This window comes from Helianthus annuus, chromosome 4 (assembly GCF_002127325.2).
Source record: "Helianthus annuus cultivar XRQ/B chromosome 4, HanXRQr2.0-SUNRISE, whole genome shotgun sequence".
Taxonomy (NCBI): domain Eukaryota; kingdom Viridiplantae; phylum Streptophyta; class Magnoliopsida; order Asterales; family Asteraceae; genus Helianthus; species Helianthus annuus.
This window is the reverse complement of record NC_035436.2, coordinates 136,245,636-136,265,820: the sequence shown is the minus strand read 5'-3', so window position 1 is coordinate 136,265,820 and position 20,185 is coordinate 136,245,636. Positions and strand designations below refer to the sequence as shown.

The following is a 20,185-nucleotide window of genomic DNA, read 5'->3' as shown; positions in this document are numbered from 1 at the left end:
ATAGTCAATGGAAGCTTGGATTTCTTGCTCTTGGTCATATTTTCTAAAACCAACCCCAAACTTCACATGCTCTTGATTTGTTTATCCAGGAGCATCTCAGAACCTTGACATGATTCAACCCATCTTTCACAAATGATCTGAGTGGATTCCAAATCCTTTTTAAAATTTTGATATTTTTCTATCATGGACTAGAGTTGGTCCTTGGTCATAGATGCTTATGTTTCAGACTACTTAAGGTCTTTTTCAACAATTCTTGATTTAAAATCGTTTTTTTCATTTTTTCAAGAATAAGTTCACTGATTTGCACCTTTTCTCTAAGGTTTTCACTTACCTCCTTTATGTTAGCAAAGCTATGATGCATTTATCTGAACACAACTCTTTAAGAGTTTGAGGTGATACCTTAGAGGCAGCTATTTTAATCTGATCTGCACTGATACAATCAGTGGAACTTTTGGAATGCTTCTCATCCATCCTTTCTGAATGCTCCTAGTCATCAGCAGATGTTTGAACAGAGCTTTTAGTAGTTTTACCAACAATTTCTTCATCAACCACAACAGTTTGAACTGGATCTACATTACCTGAAACATGCTCAAAAGCCATAAAAAAAAAAGTTTTCATGTTCATCACAGTCATTTGCTATTAAAGCAAAATTTTCATCAGTTAAATTATCAGGCAAGCTAATCCAGTCAACATAGTCTTGAGTGAAAAAACTTTGTTGACTAGGCTATGCTGGTGCAGGAGAAAGAGTAGCTTGGGGTGCTTGAACATGTGCAATTGTTATTTGGACATGCTGAACATGAAGGACATGGGGTGGAGGAACATAGTGCACATGTACATGATTCAGATGTTGTGCAAAGTGGGCAATGTTTTGCACATTTATCCATGGGTATTTTGGGGATAAAATTGCTATTGTGTATTAGACTGAGTTCTTTGATTAGGATATGTGATCATTGGTGTGGAGTTATTTGTTTGACTCTTACACTCTCTAGTAAAGTGTCCCACCCTATTACACTTAAATTATTTAATCTTTGATTTATCCAACCCCACCTTAGACCTCCCACTTAATCCTGGGTAAGTCCCACCAGTCCTTTTGTAAAAAATTGTTAGCTCTTAGACTGAGTAGGGCTACCTGCTGCAATCTTTCTATCACCTCAAGATCAATTAGGTCTATGCGCTTAAGATCATCAAGTATAAACGACAGATTATCAGTGACATGAGACATAATAAAAGACATTGAACATATCAACTGTTGCAATCAAGTTTTGTGCCCGACATATGAACTCAAAGTGGGTAATTCGAGGCAGGCTATGGAGACCATATCTAGTAAGCACGTCACCAAGAAACTTCGTAATCGGCAAACAGAAGTTGCACTCTTTGAAGTACGATGCATATAACGTCATATATCCACGGGGAGCATCAATCGTCATACTACCTGACGCAAAAGTAAAGCAAGTCGGGAGAAATCTCGTAAGAATAAGCAAAAGTAGAAGATTCCATTTCATACCAAAAGAGCATACATCATTTTAGAAGCTAGAGAGAAATCTGTGGTCTCTTTAGCCTTTCCCCAAAACTTATCAACTTCTAACATATGACTTCCTATTTATAGACATAACATTTTGGAGCGCAGGACATTTTCGAACGGATGACTCATCCGTGTGGATGAGCACTCGTCTTCTCGAAAGTCACTGTTAGTATCTCAATCTCAACTCTACAATATTCAACACACACACTATCTAGCCTATTCGTATAGTGGCAGACACATGCAATATGCACTAACAGTATACCCCTTGTATGTCACTGTCGAATCTTGATCATCAAATATGAAATTCGTGTTTGAATATTCTGCAACTTCAATCAAGTGTTGTGAATATCTTCAATTAATTCCCCCTTGAATGAAGATTCGGGTTTGCATTATAACCAATATATTCCCCCTGAAATGAATCCACACTTCAGGTCTCTATTTGCACAGTTCCTGACCTCCTCTGATTTGCTAAACCGCAATCTTCACGAATAATTACCAACTTGAAACTACACAATGTAACTTCTCCATTTCAAGTTTCACCATATTCACGTTTGGTTTTTTATTTATCTCTCATAGATCAATTTCTTAATCTTTACCACCCATAGTTCGATCTATTAATCTTCAAAAACCCAACTGGCAATTGACAGAAACTTCGAACACCACACTGGTAAACTTCAAGTCTGTGAATACCCACAAAAATCTGAAATCCTGTCTTTCATAATCATCTTTATGCCCAACTTGAATGATTGATCAGTGTAAATGGTAATCTCCATATTTAGCAAATCTTCATCGGATAACAAATTATCTGGTAATACATTGTGATCTAAGAAACATTCTTCCATGATCAACTTCGCATTCTTCCTCTTCAGTCACGATAACAGATGTATAGCCTTCTCCATTAGTCTTGGCGGCAACTTAATCAACAAACATCATCATTCCCCGCTGGTTAGTCCAGAAAACAACTCAAATGCTCGAGATTAACCATTCTGACACTTTAGACTATCATAGAACTATCAGGTAAATTTTTGATAGCCCTTTGATATCTTTTAAGTATCGATATCACTGAATTTACCCTCAAAATAGGTAAATTCAGGTTTCTTGCGGATTTAACAATTTTGGCCCATTAATAGTCACTTCACTAGATGATAATCATTATGAATAGGTCTCCGTGACTACCCCACTCTCTAGCAACATTCTGTCTGTAAATTCATCATCCTTTTATTCTTTCCGAAATTCTGAAGTGTCCCTGAATAACCCTTATTTAACGTTAAAATCCCCAAAATAAATCTCATCACTAATTTTTTTCTGGACACTTTCCCCCTCAACTCGATCCTAAAATTTTCACGATTTGGAATTTCAGAATTTTCAATTTTTTAGCCTCAAACAGTCTCTTTCGCGCGTGAGAGTCCTTGAGCGAATGACTCCTTCATGCGGATGAGGTCTAGTTCATGCGTATGAGCTTATTGATATTGGAACGGATGAAACTGGTTTGTGTAGATGAGTGCTAGTTCGTGCGGATGAGTGACTGATTCGTGCGGATGACGGCTTGACCCGTGAATGAGAGTCTGATTCGTGCGGATGACTGACTCCTCCGTGCGAATGTGACTCCTCCGTGCGAACGTGCTCATTCACTCGAATGTTGTTGTTCAAATTTTTTTGATCCAAATCTTCATTTCTTCGAATTTGATTATGAATCTTTCACAGACATGAACAAAAATCAATTCTGAATGTAATAATCTCTTCAACTTCAAGATCCATCCATGAATTGACCTTCAATTTGATATTTTACGTCTAAAAACCCACAAATCATGAGCGTAGGTGATTCAATCAACAGTTAGATCGATTGAATCGGTACCGTAGCTCTGATACCACTTAGGATTCGTAATGACAGTTTTAGACGGGAGTTTGGATAAGATAAAGCTAGTTCGGTAGAAATCTCGTAAGAATAAGCAAAAGTAGAAGATTCCATTTTATGCCGAAAGAGCATACATCATTTTACAAGCTGGAGAGAAATTTGAGGTCTCTCCAGCCTTTCCCCAAAACTTATCAACTTCTAACACATGACTTCCTATTTATAGACATAACATTTTGGAGCGCATGACATTTTGAACGGATGACTCATCCATGCGGATAAGTCCTCATTCGTGTGAATGAGTCCTCATCCGTGCGGATGAGCACTCGTCCTCTCGAAAGTCAATATTAGTATCCCACTCTTAACTATACAATATTCAACACACGCACTATCTAGCCTATTCGTACAGTGGCTGACACACACCATATGCACAAACAGAATGTGCCCCCCCCCCCCAACTACCGGAAATTGGAAGTTCCAACAAATCTGTTGAAACTCATCTTCTTTCCAGTTAATCATAGCCTAATCAACCCTCAATGGCTCCTTCGATTTCGATTTCTTCCCCTTACGAGAGCCCCCCGGCTTAGAAGAAGTCGACATGATGAAAATCAGGAATTGCAAGTAAAGATTGTAAGATTCAAAATATGAGATATAGAAGGGAAGTAAAGAGATTCGTCAGAGAGAAGGTGAAAAGATATCTTTCCGAATGGGTATGGCCTCTGATATTTATACCCATCGCATTTAATGTGATGGGGAACAGCACCAGCAAGTGGGGAATATCATCCAATGGGGAAACGATACGTCAGGCGGGAAAACTGAAAAGTCGCCACTTTAGAGCGCGGGGCTGCCACGTGCCTGAAATCGCCGTAAAAAGCTGATTGTCACACTGACGTACCCCTGCAAAAGTGACTGCTACACTCCCCGATGCGACAACCACTTCAACCTGCAGAGCTACAGTGACAGACGTCGCCATCAGTATCACTAACCATGAGCACACGTGCTTAGCATAAAACTTCACTTAGAAGAAACATTACTCAACATTTCCATGCGTCGTTTTGGCTCACTTCAGTACGCCATTTCCATGCACCGTTTTGGCTCATTTTTTGTACGCCATTTCCATGCACCGTCTTGGCTCACTTATGCACACCATTTTCATGCTCCGTTTTGGCTGACTTTAGTACTCCATTTCCATGCATTGCTTTGGCTCACTTCGGTACGCCATTTTATTGCACCGTTTTGCCTCACTTTTGTACGCCTTTTCCATGCGCCGTCTTGGCTCCCTTCTGTACGCCATTTTCATGCGTCGTTTTGGCTCATTTCAGTACGTCGTCCGCATACGTTGACCAGAGTCACTTGAGCATGCAGCTTTCAAATACAAGAGTGCTTTATGAGTCCAGAGTCGCTCCCAACCGATAAACTCGTCTAGAAGCCACACCGGACTGGGGAGACTTGAGGAGGTATGGTCCAAATGACATGCGCGAGCACGCATTAACGGGACCGCACCACTCCAAAGACATGACTATACCACACAGAATGATCTAGAAGGATACACCTGGTGACAGAAAAGATACTCCTAGTAGACATGAAAGGACGCTAGGTGGCACCAATCATAGGACGCCAATACCTCACAAGATCCTTAAAGGACAGCGAGGGACAGGCCGACAACAGGTACAAAAGGGCAGTGAGCTGGAACAAATGCCCATATGCCACGTCACCTCTGGTACAAGACAAGACCTGATCAAGTCAGAGGAGACAAAATGGATATTCTTCCTGGTTGAACAGCTGGCAAACGACTAGCTGGCGCCTCCTCTCCTTCACAAATCTCCGGCTATAAATAGAAGGCTCGACCCCCAGGTTTAAGGATCTGTTTTCTTACTCTCTCACTCTATGCACCCTCAAAACGATTACTTATTCTCACGCCAGAGGGTGGTTACAAGGAGAACCCCAACCCTCTCCTCCTTGTAACGAGTTCACCGGTGTTGTTTGTTTTGGAGGATCGACAAGGAAGAATCAGACTCATTGTCGAGTGAAGAATAGAGATTGACTGTTATACACGAGACGAACTGACGGAGTAGCCTAGTGTCACTTAGCATTTCTTCAGGGGCGTAGTGCATAGTCCAGGTTTATTGTGGACTAATTCTAATTACAGCATGATACTTGTGTCAAAGCAATGATACATTTCAAAAACCTGCAGACTCACCAATTGTTCATGACCGTTTTTAAGTTTTTTTTTTCAAGAAACGAAACTGAAGCTTACACTTAGGGAGGCACTGGGATGCTGCATGCATATCTTTTGTTTAATTCTAGATTAAGTCATGTGACTATCATGGCATTATAGCCTAGTGGTATCTTGGTGGTGGGATAAGGCTTATGACCATTAGGTCATAGGTTCGATTCCCACAAAGGGGGTTGTTTACCCATATTTATTGGGTTTCCTCCTGAATTGGTGTATAGGCATTGTATTGCCTAGTGGAGATGGATATGATCAGATGGTTCTGCTAGTGGCACGAAGATACTCCAGTGGTCCGTCAGTGATCCAAATTTGTCGTTCAAAAAAAAAAAGTGTCAGTGATCCAAATTTGTCGTTCAAAAAAAAAAGTCATGTGACTATCAATGTATGTACTAGAGTTGAACACTTGAAGTGTCTAGAATATGTAATTCATGGATGGTTTACATCTTAGCAATCTCATGTGCCATTGTGTTCTCTTACTCTGGTTACTCTGTGTTTGGTGGTCCATCAGCGAAGAGAAAACCTTTAAACACCTTGGGAGAGGGAGGTCTTGGTTCAAGTCCCACAGGCGACAGAAATAAAAGAAATTCTGTTAAAAAAAATTGGTGACACACAGCTAATAGGTTATCGTTCAGAATAAGTTATTCTCAGCATATTCGATAAAACCAACTATTATACTAAACATGAACAAAACAAAAATGTTTCTTAATGAAAACAGGAAGAGTTAATTTTTCAATCACAGAACTTTGTAGAAAATACAAGACAACAGAACATCTAATGTTGAAAGAAACATAGTTTAGCTAATTAAAAAATCAAAAAAATGCATAAAACCCACCAAAAAAACAAAGTACATATTCAAAATAAGTTGCATAGACAAAATTTCAAGTAGGTAAAAGCAAACTACAGTGTACATCATTCCACTATTTATTTACAAATCCTTTGTAGAAAATTAAAAAAAGTAACAGCCCGACAAGTTTGTTCATCCTCATAAAGCCTTCTTGAACCAATCATTTCCGTTCCGCATCTGCATTAAGTGAAAATGAAATGAAACTTATAAATAACTACCCGTTCCGACCCATCTATCCAACTCACTTTTTCGAGGCGTAAACAAGCCGTGCTGCTCATGAGCTACTCAAAACTGGCTTATTAAAGAAAACTAAATACTATAAACTATTTTATATGTATAACGTTATACTTATAAAAATAAAAATAATTATTCGTGAATAAATATAATAACTATAACTAGATAATTAATTAATGATAAGGAGCCAACCCAGAGCTTGAAAAATTCCTGACAAGACAAGCTCGAGCTTTGGATATACTGCTCAAAACGGGCCAACCTTGAGCTCTGTTAAGTTAAACAGACGGAGCTCGACACCACTAATCTGTGCTTTTGAGAAAAGAAGAGGGAACTGACCTTGATCATAACCATGCAGTCGGTGAAACTTGAACTTTATTAGGCCCCAATTATGCACCATTTATCAAAGGAGTTTTGGATAAATATACACATTTTGGTTAGTTTAAATTGAAAACTCATGACAAATCAAACGATCCCTGTCCTTCGCTAATGGCGTATAGAAGTTTCTTGTACATGATTTCCTGTGCAAACAAATTCTATAGTTAGATTATAAAGCCCAACAATTGTTGGTAAAATTTTAATTTATTAAAAAATAGGTAGCACCTTGGTGGAATATTGAGGAAGCTTTAGGTAATTAGCACATGTCATCACACTTGGCAAATCATCATCTGCAGATTCCGACAATCCAGCCGCATGGGAGGCCGTGTTGTTGACTGTTGACGAATGCTGTGCCAGACAACAAAAACTGTGTTTATAACACTTGGTATAATATCATAATTACCCATTTTTAAACTTAATGACATTTATACCATTCCCTTAAAACCCGCATTCTGATACGAGACTTTGTAGCGTAAGGAGAAAGAGTAAGGTATAATGGCCATATTATAAATTGCATTTAATAAACGGGCAAATAAGAAATTTTAAGTATTTGAAGTGAATACTTGAAACTGCCCTACAACAGTGCAATGGTGTTCACAGCATACCTTTCTCACAATTGTTAACTTAGGATTCAATACGGCCAAACCACCGGGAGGAAGCCGAGGTGCGCCGGTCACAAATTGGCAGAAAGCGCGTTGCTGTTCCGGATTGAACTCTCCCATTATCTCAAGTAACTAAAGACAACATAATTTATTATACTCGAATTCTTTTGAATAATAACACAAGACATGAAGAGGTGATGATGTCACTTACATTAACTACTGCAGGGCTCTTGGAGGTGTATCCATGATCAAATTTTATGTGTTCAACAAGCGTATCAGCCTGTGTAATAAAGACTTCTTTTAGATATTGCTTTCACATGCTTAGATATAAGAAACGGACCAAAAAAGAAGTTTACCTCCCACAACTCTCCACGACCACAAAGTAAATAATCCAACTCACTTGGAGAAAATACTTGTAGAGCCGAAATGTCAAAAACCTGGCAAGAATGTAATGAACACGTTAGCTGGATAGGATCGGCCCATTCCAACAGTTTTCTTAGTCGACAACTAATTTTTACACATTGACACACTTTCACGTAAATGTGGTTTTAAGAAAAAGAACTGCAGGGGAAAAATGAGACGACCTGATTAAAACCAGCTCTAAATGCTTCCATTTGCCGAGCGATACCAGTCTTGACAGTAGCATCAACTACCAGAGAAATATACTCCTCCAAATTGTTTAAATCAACCTGTAAGTAAAGACATTTCAGAAGACGAAAATGAACGCATAAACATAAAAAAAGGTAAAAAGATGAAGTACATTGTCATCGCCTGTTTTGAGAACAAAATCAGGATAGCCAGGAAGTGTGAAGTCCAAGCAAAGATCTTCAACTGGCGCCCCCCTAAACTTTAAGTTTAGTATCTCATCTTGGTCATGTATCGACTCTAGATACTGTTTCCGGCAAACAAGAGCTTGCAACTCTTGCAATGTCTTACCGAATTCACCGTCAAACAAGGAAACGTCATGTAAATCAAGTTCCTGTAACAAAAGAAGTTGCATGTTTCAATCCAAAACAAAAAAAAGATTCATAAATACAGGCGATTTCAACCCATTTACTATGAAATGGGTTATCTCCAACATGTCTACGGGTTATATCACGTAAATTAGCTGAAAGAAGAATGGGTTAGGTGAGTAGAAACTTAATGAAAGTGTCGAATTAAAGCATACCGTATAAATCACTTCACTATAAGTAATAGATTACTACAATAATATAGTTTTCATGATAATATTTAATACATTAACATTCAGTACAAAAGTAACGTTCCACAGTTCCACGGGCTGCAAACGAACATGAACAAGACCTTGTTGGTGTTCGTTTGTTAAGAAAATATGTGTTCACGAACTGTTCATGAACACTTACCGAACGAGATTTTATGTCCGTGTTCGTTCGTTAAGAAAATGAGCGTGTTCGTGTTCGTTTGTTAATTTTAGGCAACGAACGCAAATGAACGTTCATGAACACAAATGAAAACAAACGAACACAAACAAGCATTCATGAACCGAATATATAATACATCGATACTTCTTAATTATTTTATTTGTCGGAATTAATTATTTAATTTAAATAAAATATAAAACCTAAAAACATCAATGAACACAAACGAACATAAACAAACACGTTACCGAAAGTTCACAAACACAACGAACGAACACGGCTTTTGTTCATACTCATTCATTTAACTAAACGAACAAAATTGTTCATGTCTGTTCATTTATTAAACAAACGAACACAAACAAACTTCCCTGACCCAGTTCGACCAGCACTAAAATAATTATCCATCACCAGACGCCCCACCGTCCAATTCTAATATTATATATTTAAGTTTTTAGAATTAGTAAAAAACCAGCTCACCTGTCCAAGCAGAAGTTTATAGAAAGCCGGTGAAAGTGGAAGGTCTAAAAGCCTCCCATCTTGAAGCGCTTTGGCCATCACACGACCAAGAAGACGGAAATGCTCGGTTATCTTGAAAAACTGGCTCCCATCGGAAGCATCAATGGTAAGAGGCCAAGGACGCGGGAACAACCCGAGAGGTGCTAAAACAAGGTCCACTGATTCTGGGGAATTACATCTCCACATTCTCAGTCCTGCTTTTTGAAGATCATGACTTAATAGAGTATAGAACTCCAACGTGGGGCCCAAACCAGTGCCAACTTCACCAAAATACTCAACTTCAAGAACCGCCTTTTGGCTAGAATACATCTCCATGACTTTTGCAGCAGACTCCAAAATACGGTTTCGTGAAACACGGACTTTCTGTCGTTGTAACCTTCCGACCCTAAATTCGCGCTCACTCAAAGATCCATGGCCCTCTGTACCCTGCTGCTGTTGGAGCCGGTTTAACGCGCGAGACAGACCGAAGGCAGTTGAGTAAAAATACTGACGCCTAATTTCAAATGGAAACAAAAACGGGCATGCTTTTGTCAGCTGATAACACCATGATGGGAGACTACCACTGCAAAGCGCAAGAGCATCTTGAATTTGTCTAGACAACTTGGGAGTTAATTTGCTATTTATAAACTCGTCGCAAGGGACTTTAACGCCACCGCCAGTAACATTCAGGTCGTCTAGACTAGAAACTTTTCCTTGAGCAAAACCGTCGGTGGCAGTCTGTACACGCAAACGTGGGGCCAACTGGTTTAAACCCTCTAATACACGTAACAGAGATAATATGTTGTAAGTAGGATTGTTCTTTTCCAAATCGCATGGAAGCTCTCCTTGCAAAATGCTGTCTAGAAGAGACATTGGATGGATCAGTGGATCACCACTTTTCGAGTTCATGTTTGAGGCTGCTTTAGTACTAGTAGTAGTAGATTTGGATGGTGTAACAGTTCCGACTGTTTGGTTGTCTGCTCTTTGGTATGTGACAGTATAAATATCACCCCATAATCTGCTACCATCACTAGATACAAAATCAGTTCCGTTATCATCATCCTCATCCAAGACAAGCTGTCTCTGAACAGCTTGATAGATTGTTAGATTCCGGTTTAGTTGCTTCCCGCCTGACGAGAATACAAGCCTGGGAGACCCGACGAGGGGCCGCCCATGGCGGTCTCTACCCCCATTTGCTGATGAAAGCCCAGCCATGGTGGCAGCGGCAAACGACATGGCGCCCCTTGAACCCAATGAGTCTGAACCAGGAACAGCAGTACCTCTGCTGCTAGAACCACTAGCCGGGTGGTTCGTCTGGCTATCATTGGGTCTTTCCTCACCCAACTTTACATCATGAACTTTGTCTGGCATGCAATCGGGAAGAGAATCATCCCTTAGTACCTACAAAACGTCAAAACCATTTCGGTTATTATTACAAAATACATACATATATGCAGGTGGTCTCACTGGAAGCAGTCTCTCTATTTCTACGGGGTAGACTGTAGAGGTAAGCTTGTCTACATCTTACCCTCCTCATACCCTACCTTAGCTTTGCTTTTGGTGGGATTTACCGAGTATGATGATGATGATACATTTATGAGATCACTAAAAAGGGTAAGTTTACACATATTAGCGTAAAGAAAATGCTATGGCAAACATACATCGTCATGATCTTCGTCATCCTCCGAAACGTCATCATCTTCAATCACCAATACATCATCGATCTCAGCAGGTGATATGTCAAAGTCCTCATCCTACAAAAGACAAACGCTTACTAATACAAACAAAAACAATGGTAGAGAATGGTAAAATGAAGCAAAATGAGCTCAAGACCATCTAGTGAAAAAAAGGGGAACTGATGAAGAACCTGGAAATAGAAAGAAACAAGGGAGTGAACACTAGATTCAGATAACTTCCTACATCTAACTATTTTTAAAGTAATATTTTGTTATTGATTTGCACGTTACAATGTATATCATAATTAATCTCCTAAATCAATATTAGAGTATACAGAATTGTGAGAATTAGCAAACTGAAATAAAAAATCCTGGAATTACACAGGTTGAATACTTGAAAATGATATATTTTGGTTCGTTACACAGGTTACAACGTATGGACATAATTATTCTCCTTAATCATTAGTCAAGTATATCACTGTCAAATATCCCTAGACCTAACCATCAGCTGTTACACAAATACGTTAACCTATAAAACTTCACGATACATGATTACACACCAATAACCCAAGACCTGTGCGCACGACGATGGTTGAATAAAAATAGAACAATGAACATTATACGCAAAAAAAAAAAAAAAAAAAAAATTCAAAGTTGGGTACCTCAGAAGTAGAATCCCCATCTACAGATTTCATCTGTGCATCTTTATCCAACGAAGCCTTCCTACGAGCAGCGTTTCTAGTCTGTGGTCCTCCTCTACCCTCATCTTGACCTTGCTTCAATACAGCTTTTCCCTTCCCTTTTGAAGCGCTTGCATTTTTCCCTTGTGATGTCTCCTTTTTGTTGGCCGAGTCACCTATATTAACCGATGACCTAGATCTCGTCGAGTGATGACGTGTACCAGTAGCAGTAGCAGGAGCAGGTGCAGTTCCAGAGTCTAAGTTCCCAACATATGCCGAAGGTTTCTGGCCAGACTCGCTACGCTGAACACGGGGCCAAAGGAAGTCCTCTACAGCTGCCAAGCTGGCCAAAGGATCAATGAGAACAACATTTGAAGAATAATCACGAAGGGACTTTTCACCATGTGCTCTACAAAGCCGCAATTTAAATGGCTGAGATAACGCGCCAAGACCAGAAGAGAGCCGTGCAGTTCCAGTTGATGATCTAGAACTGTGGCTCAAAACCACCGGGAAACGTTCTAAAGACGTCAAAGCATATTGAAGCTTCTGAACAAGAACACTCATCGGAGCTTGTTTGCCCTCATCAACAGTTAACGGAAGTGCAACCTGAATAAACGACGTGTATCTTTTACTCGCTAGCTGTCGTAGCTTAGGCAAATTCACTTCTGACACTCGTTCTTTTGAGAAGTGCCCGCAAGAGAAGTAGTTTAGTAACGCATCAACAACGCCACTGCCAATGAACTCAAATGTGGAAACTCCGTCATCTTTCGTTAGCTCTAATAGCATTTCGGTTACCACTCCTAACAAGTTTTCTTCTTTTCCAGGTGAAAATTCAGCAAACCGAAGACCAGATGCTTTTGACTTCCCCTTTGACTTGGCCTTCTGATCATCAAAACCAGCACCCAACTTCTTACAAAGATTTTTTAAATGTATGAGATCATCTGTAACCCCAACTTCAACGGTAGCACCGGGCTCGGAATTAAAGTACTTATCCTTGAATGCTTTTGCACGTGTACTAACCGCCATCCGAAGACTAGAACTAACAGCTGGCATATCTGCTAGAGAGTCCGAGTTTTTCAAATCTTCAGCAGTATTTACATCTGAACCAACGTGACGTCGGTAACGCCTCGAGCGTAAAGACGATGATCCAGGTATAGAATCATTAACCTTCTCACTTGATAATGGCAGAGAAAGAGCATTACCGGTCACAGACAATGACGACGATGACGAGGATGATGACCCAGCGAGAATATCTATTGCATGAACCACACCTTCTCTCACAAACATCTTACTGAAAGTCTCAGGAAGTTTCTCCATTAGTATCTCCGCAATTTGAAGCGAGGGTACCAACACTTGTGGATCCTTCCATGCCAAAACCCCAGCCAAGAAACTAAAATCTCAAATGTTAGAAACTTCTACACAAAATAATAAAAATAAATTTTTAATCTTGGTTTTAAAAAGCGGAAGGCACACAAAAGCGACGAGATCTAAAACCGAGGCGCGAAGCACAAAAGTGGTGGGCTTTTCATACCCGAGGCGCAAGCTAATTATATATATTTTTCTATATATCCCATACGTTTTTTAGCTTTCCATACCCAAATTATAGCTATAAGCATGGTTGCAGAAATCGGTCTAGGCGGCCGATTAATCGGCGCCTAGGCGCTAGGCGGTCATCTACTGCCTAATTTTGAGCTAGGCGGTCAATTAATCGGTCATGGTCAAAAATCGATCAAAATCGTTCCTAGGCGGTCAAAATCGGTCCTAGGCGGTAAAAAATCGGATTAATCAGACAATATTAGTCGGTCAAAATCGATCAAAATCGGTCCTAGGCGGTTCTAGGCGGTCCTAGGCGGTCAAAATTGGTCAAAATCGGTCAAAATCGAACCATACTATCTGAAACTTGAAGTATTTATGTGAATTCTGAAGTATTATTTTTATATTATTGGGTATATATATATAATTTTGAAAAAATACATATAAAAATCCCATTCCGATTGATCCCGATTAATCCTGATTAATCCCGATTAATCCCTAGGCTGTACCTCACCGCCCGACTAGCGCCTAGCGCCTTCTACAACATTGGCTATAAGTATGGTTTTTGTATGATTTTAGCTGCATGTACAAGCCAAAAAACCCAGGGTACAACTGTTAGATGCATAAAAACGCCTTGGGTACAAGAGGCGTGCGCCTCAGGCCAAAAAAGCCCAGAAAAATCCCAAAAAGCGCGCTTTTTTGGGGCTTTTTGTAATTCCTCTAGGCGCTGAGCGAAAAGCCCCAGTGTGCGCGCCTTGTTGCGCGTCGCGCTTAAGCGCGCCTCAGGCGCGCTTTTTAAAACCAAGTTTTTAATCACCAATGACATACCTAGATATGTTTGCCAAACCAAGTAGAGATTGAATCATATCGGCACTACTGAAGTACATTAACTTCCCAATAACTGAAAGGCATTTGTGACGCACAGGTGCGTTTACACTTGACCCGTATATCTGCAACACAAAGAAGATAGTATATTTATTACCATGAGTAGTTGCAGATAAAGATTGCATACCACGACTCTTTGGAGCTAACCTGAATCAAAACAGGAAGAAGGTCCATCCCAAACTGCTGCAGAAGCTCAGGCTGATCGTTTAACAACTTCTCACGAGCCGATACCTCAAGTGCATCGCCACTCGATTCTTCTTGCTTGCTACAACTTGCAGCGATTGGTTTCTTCAAAAGGGACCCTTTGACAAACACGTTACTACTGGTAGGAAGAGTAATGATTTCATTGGACAATGGTGGAAGAAGCTCATTTGCCAAATTCACAATCTCAAAAATCTACAAACCGAAACGAAACAAAAACAAATTTATTCAATACACATTGTTCTTGAGTGTAAGTGCTAAAAGTGAACCGTTGTAATTAAGAATTTAAGATAAGACGTTTAAAACAATATTACCTGCTCCGGTGGTCTACTCAACGCAGGTGACACAGACATCGTTGCAACGAGACCAGAACCTGATAATATGTCTTTGAGAATCCCACTGATCCCGAGAAGGAGCAAAGTTTTAGACCCTAACGGAGAGCCACTTGCACATGTAGATAGCAATCGGATTAAGCCCTGCAGTAGATAACTTTAAGTGATGCTTCCCCTCAATAGTATTACTATGTTCCGAAAAAAGAAAAGCAATTAAGCATGTATACCGTATATGTAGATGTGCTGAGGGATGCTTGTCCGCCTCCAGAACAGCTAGTTGAAATGAGAGAGGCTGCTTGTTTAACCAATCCATGCATACAAAGCTTGTCTAACTGATCAGGTGATGCTGCAAACGCCTCCGCAATTCGTGTCAAACAAACTGAAGCATGCTCCAAAACCTTAAAATGTACAATGAAATAAAAAAGAAAGTCAGTTAACAAGTCCTCAGCAGATAAAATTCATAACTTGTAGTACTCACCTTAGCATCATGGTACTGAAGAAGATTAGTCAATAAGGGAACAGCATCCATTACAAAATCAGCTGCATCAGATGGAAGTTTCTTGCACATGTTCGCAGCAGTAGATAATGCCACACGCTGAGACGTATAACAGAAAGTCAATATCACAAAATACTTAATATACATCCCTTTCCTTCATACATCAGCATAAATGTGTACCTGGACTCCTGTTGAAAAGAAGTCAAGATAAGAAAGCACTGCCATTAGAGCCCCTGCTCGCAAGCAGGCAGTCGGGTGCTCTTGAGATATCTTCTTAAGAGCTTGCAAGGACTGTAACAAAATGGTAAGAAAAATCAAGACAACTAAATCATTAACTGCAAAATTTCAACGATACTCAAACTTGGAAGTACATAATAGGTCTACTTAGGGCTGTAAACGAACCGAACGAATACGAACAAGCCCTTGTTCATGTTCGTTCGTTAAGGAAATAAATGTGTTCATGAACGGTTCATGAACACTTACCGAACGAGATTTTATGTTCGTGTTCGTTCATTAAGAAAATGAGCGTGTTCGCGAACGGTTCACAAACACAAACGAACAAAAATAAATTTGGCGAACACGGCGAAGGATAAAGATAGATGGCGCAGAGAGTAGCACTCGAACTTGAATCCCTTATTGTGGAACGGAGGTCGGTAGTATTCGCCGATGTAAATAATGACAAATGAAAGGGAAATGATGCATAAACAAGGTGAAAGTGGGTTTCCTAGTTTCATTGTTAGGGTAATAAAATAAATAAAAATTTAATAATATAAAAAGTATAAATAAAATATAAGAAAGTACAAAGATCTTCAATTAAAACACAAACAAACGAACATAAGCGAACACAAATCAACGAATGTTCAAGAACACGTTCATGAACACCTTACCGAACGTTCACGAACACAATCGAACGAACGAGACCTCTGTTCATGTTCGTTCATTTAACTAATCGAACAAAATTTCTTGTTCATGTTCGTTCATTTATTAAACGAACGAACATAAACGAACTTCCCGCCGAACGGTTCACGAACTGTTCGCTGAACGTTCGGTTCGTTTACAGCCCTAGGTCTACTTGTTACAAAAAAAAGTGTTCTTTTCTATGCAGCTTGCAGCATCACTTCTAACATACTAACAGAAAAATTTACGCCAGAGCACAACTTTAGTCTACCTTACATGATTAAGTTACCATGAATAATAATACTATTAATTAATTTGCTAATAAGCTGACAAACCTGTTCAGCCAAGTCCATGTACTCAATGGTAAGCAATCTAGCAACAAAGCACGAAACAGCACCATAATGCACGACAGCAGCACACGAAGACGGCAACACATCGCATAAATGCGTCAGCGCCCTAGCAGCAAGCAGCATAATATCCGGATTGCTCTCATGATTAAGCAACCCAACAAGCACAGGCACAAAAGAATCCACCGAAAACGTACTAAGTGAATCCTCCGTCCCAATCGAAAGCATCTCACATAACTGCGTCAACGCCTCAACCTGCTTTCCTTCTTCTCCATCCGCCCTCAACCCCGACAAAATCTTCTTCAACCGCCCACTCTGATGCGACGACGACGCCGCCATCGCCGACGAAGGAAGCAGATCATCCAACCCTGCACCTAACTTCCTTAACAAACCCTGAAGCGCGCTACTAGCAGACGTTAAATTCTGGTGCAAAATCCCCACACCTCCCCCATCACTATCATCATCCTCATCCTCCTCCTCATCATCATCATCATCATCATCTATATTCAATCCCAAATTATTCTCTATGTTAATATTATCTCTCTCATTAGCCCTAACTTCATGTTCTTTCTCTTTTCCTTTATCCATATTATTATTATCTCTATCTAATCCCAAACTCTGATTATTATTACTATTCTTCCTACCACGCCGGCCTCGACCCGACCCGGACCCGGACGATTCATTGATATTATTATCCATATTAGAAGAACGTGAACGAGTAGATACCGATGAAACGACGGCGTTTGAAGCAGCGACGGATGTAGAACGACGACGTTTGGACGAATGGGCTGATGAGGTGGCCTCCGCCCTCTTCCGGCCACGAGTTTCCATACAACGATCACCGACGATCGAAGAAACAATGATCCCTAACCCTAATCATCATGAAATTCCACAAATTGGAGAAATTGACGAGCCTAATTGGAGAAATTGATGCTGGAATTGAGTGATTTGATGCAATTCAGACCGATCGGGTGAGAGTGGACTCGTGAATTTGTGAGTGTACGAAGAGAATTTGATGATGGAAGTGAAATGGGGAAGAAGAAGGGGTTGAAAAAAACCCTAATTGTTGTGGGAGTTGTTATATAGCATTGGACCTTTGTGTTTGAGTAACTAGTACGTTATAGATACATGGAGATAGAGATATCTACCATTCGGTGGTGTTTGAGTGTTTCCTTCTCTTTTTCCCATTTTGGGCTTGGTAACTAAGGAATTACAATGAAGAGGGGTGTTTTGGTGTTAGCGGGTGTGGTCGGATTGTGTTTAGACGTTTATTGTTCGGTTCTCGGCTAGGGTTATTGATGTATGGTTTCAGCATTAGACAAGAATGGAGTAAAAATGAGAAGAAACGCGTGCTTAAACAATTTGTAAACCTTATGGTTCTATTATGGTAGTCTGAAAGTCCTAATGTTTTAAAAACCGGTAAATACCGGCCAGTTATACTGGTATTACCGTTTTCAGATGTAAATCCGGTATGAAAGACCCCGGTAAATCAATGAAATGGCATAAGGTTTGTACCGGCGGTAAAATCTGGTATACCGATTTGAAACGTAAAACCGGTACCGGCCCAGGGTTATTTTAGTTTGGGCTGTTACTTATTTTTATTATATATGTTACTTATCTTACGTAATTTTTATATATTATGATCATTCGTAACTAAAAGTTCTTATTTAATATTGTATGAAACGAAAATAGTTATCCTCTAGTTGATGAGGATGGCGAAAATAGTGAATTTCATCTTTTATGCAATTGTGAACTTGATGTATTCAACACTCAAATGACTAATGTTGTAGAAGGCGCTAGGCGCTAGTCGGGCGGTGAGGTACCGCCTAGGGATTAATCGTGATGATTAATCGGAATGGACTTTTTATGTATATTTTTAAAAATTATATAAATATATAGTTAACTTTATACTTTTTATATACAAATTTACAGATTTGGGAGCCATATGTAAAGTTGTGAAAGATAGAAAGGGGTTAAATGTTAAAATACCTAAACTTAATTAAACCTAATCCACCATCTCTTTCATTATACGCCGTTCTTCACTCTGCTCTTCCCTCCTCATCAGACATGGCGCACAAGAAAGAAACCCTAGCCCCAATTTTGGTTCCAAACAAGGTAAGAACTCATTCCATTAGATCGATTTGATCCAATTTTGACCGATTAGGTCCGATTTTTGACCGATTTTCCCTGATTTTGACCGATTTTGACCACTGCCGCCTAGGTTGGCCGATTTGCCAAAATCCAGGCGGCAGACTTCCGATGGGTGTTTAATCACCGCCTAGGCGGCGCCTAGGAGCGATTTCTGCAACATTGCAAATGACTTAAACATATCGTACACCTTCATTTAAAAGAGCTTGTTGGATAACTGAATGAATTTCGATTATCTTTTGGATAATTTTTTATTATGGATTTACTTTTGAATCATCTTTTAATATGTAACCGTGCATTTTTGGATTAACTTTTGAGTTGATGATATAATTTATAAAATTATAGAGTTAGGTAGTCAACCCGGTTGAACCGCTCGATACAACCTGGTTTAATCGGTTGAACCATTTTTTAGCCTAATCCGACTTGATTTAAAAACCGGTTTTTAAAACATTGGAAAGTCCATTAAACAAAAATGTATGTTTAGGTTAACACTAATTTGTTAAGCACGTTATATTTTTTGCAAGGTAGAAAGTAGCAAGAGATTTTGCACGTTGGAAAGAAAAACAAGCGAGTAACAGCATCCACTATTCATCTATCACATCTGTGAAGCGTAGGAAGTGACAATTTTAAAAACAAACGAAACAATTTAAACACAGATGCATACAATTTAGACACAAACACATCAATTGTTTGTTCATTGTGCTTGTGAAATGTAAGTTTCTAACCATTTGATTCGGTTAAATTCATATTTTGTGTAAGCAAGAATTTATCACTCGGGTTTGGATTGATGATTAATGGATATACCAATACATGGCTTTTCGAAAGGGTCACATAGGCTCGTATAGCAGTAAAGGATATGAGAACCTTCATGTAAGGAGGTGAGAACCTTCATGTTCGGAGTTATTTTGATGGTTGTATCAGTCACGCTTCGCCGTCACCCGGGTATAACAAAGTTGTAAAACCATGAATAACCTATTAGAAAGGGTCCGGAGGCTGGAGGCTGAAGCCTTTTGACCACTGTTAAACGCTCAAGTCAATCCACCATATATGGAATAAAATATATAATATGTATATGTAGATATCATATGTGAATGAAATATATCTTGTGTAGTAACGGACAAGAACCGAAATAAACACGAGGATCACTTGCTTAAACAATTTGTAAACCTAATACTTCTATTATGGTAAGTCTATAAGTCCATTAAACATAAATGTAGGTTTCATTCTTACCATTTTCGTTACGCGCAATATATTTTGTTACACGACATATAGTAGCAACTGAATCTACACGGTGGAAAGAAAAGCATATGAGCAGCAACATAAACTATTCATCCATTGCATGTGTGAATTGTAAGAAGCAGCAATTTTGTTACACCCTAACACGTAATAGCTTTAAAATGACGCAGCGGAAATACGAGTCTTAAAATTTCTTTCTTTATTAGACACATTACTTACAT

At 39.5% G+C, this 20,185-nt stretch overlaps 1 protein-coding gene across 1 annotated transcript; it reads right to left on the bottom strand.

Moving 5' to 3' along the window:
* Nucleotides 1-6,408: 6,408 nt before the first annotated feature.
* On the bottom strand, nt 6,409-17,698 carry LOC110936874 (E3 ubiquitin-protein ligase UPL3). Its single transcript, XM_022179290.2, has 18 exons — nt 16,569-17,698; nt 15,517-15,627; nt 15,319-15,435; nt 15,068-15,238; nt 14,823-14,984; nt 14,455-14,703; nt 14,251-14,372; nt 11,872-13,279; nt 11,195-11,287; nt 9,516-10,934; nt 8,423-8,641; nt 8,247-8,351; nt 8,019-8,099; nt 7,874-7,942; nt 7,666-7,794; nt 7,286-7,408; nt 7,022-7,203; nt 6,409-6,628 (listed from the first exon to the last, which is right to left on the bottom strand). The coding sequence occupies exons 1-17, from the start codon at nt 17,409-17,411 to the stop codon at nt 7,138-7,140; spliced, it is 5,487 nt and encodes a 1,828-aa protein (XP_022034982.1). The 5' UTR covers nt 17,412-17,698; the 3' UTR covers nt 6,409-6,628; nt 7,022-7,137.
* Nucleotides 17,699-20,185: the final 2,487 nt, after the last annotated feature.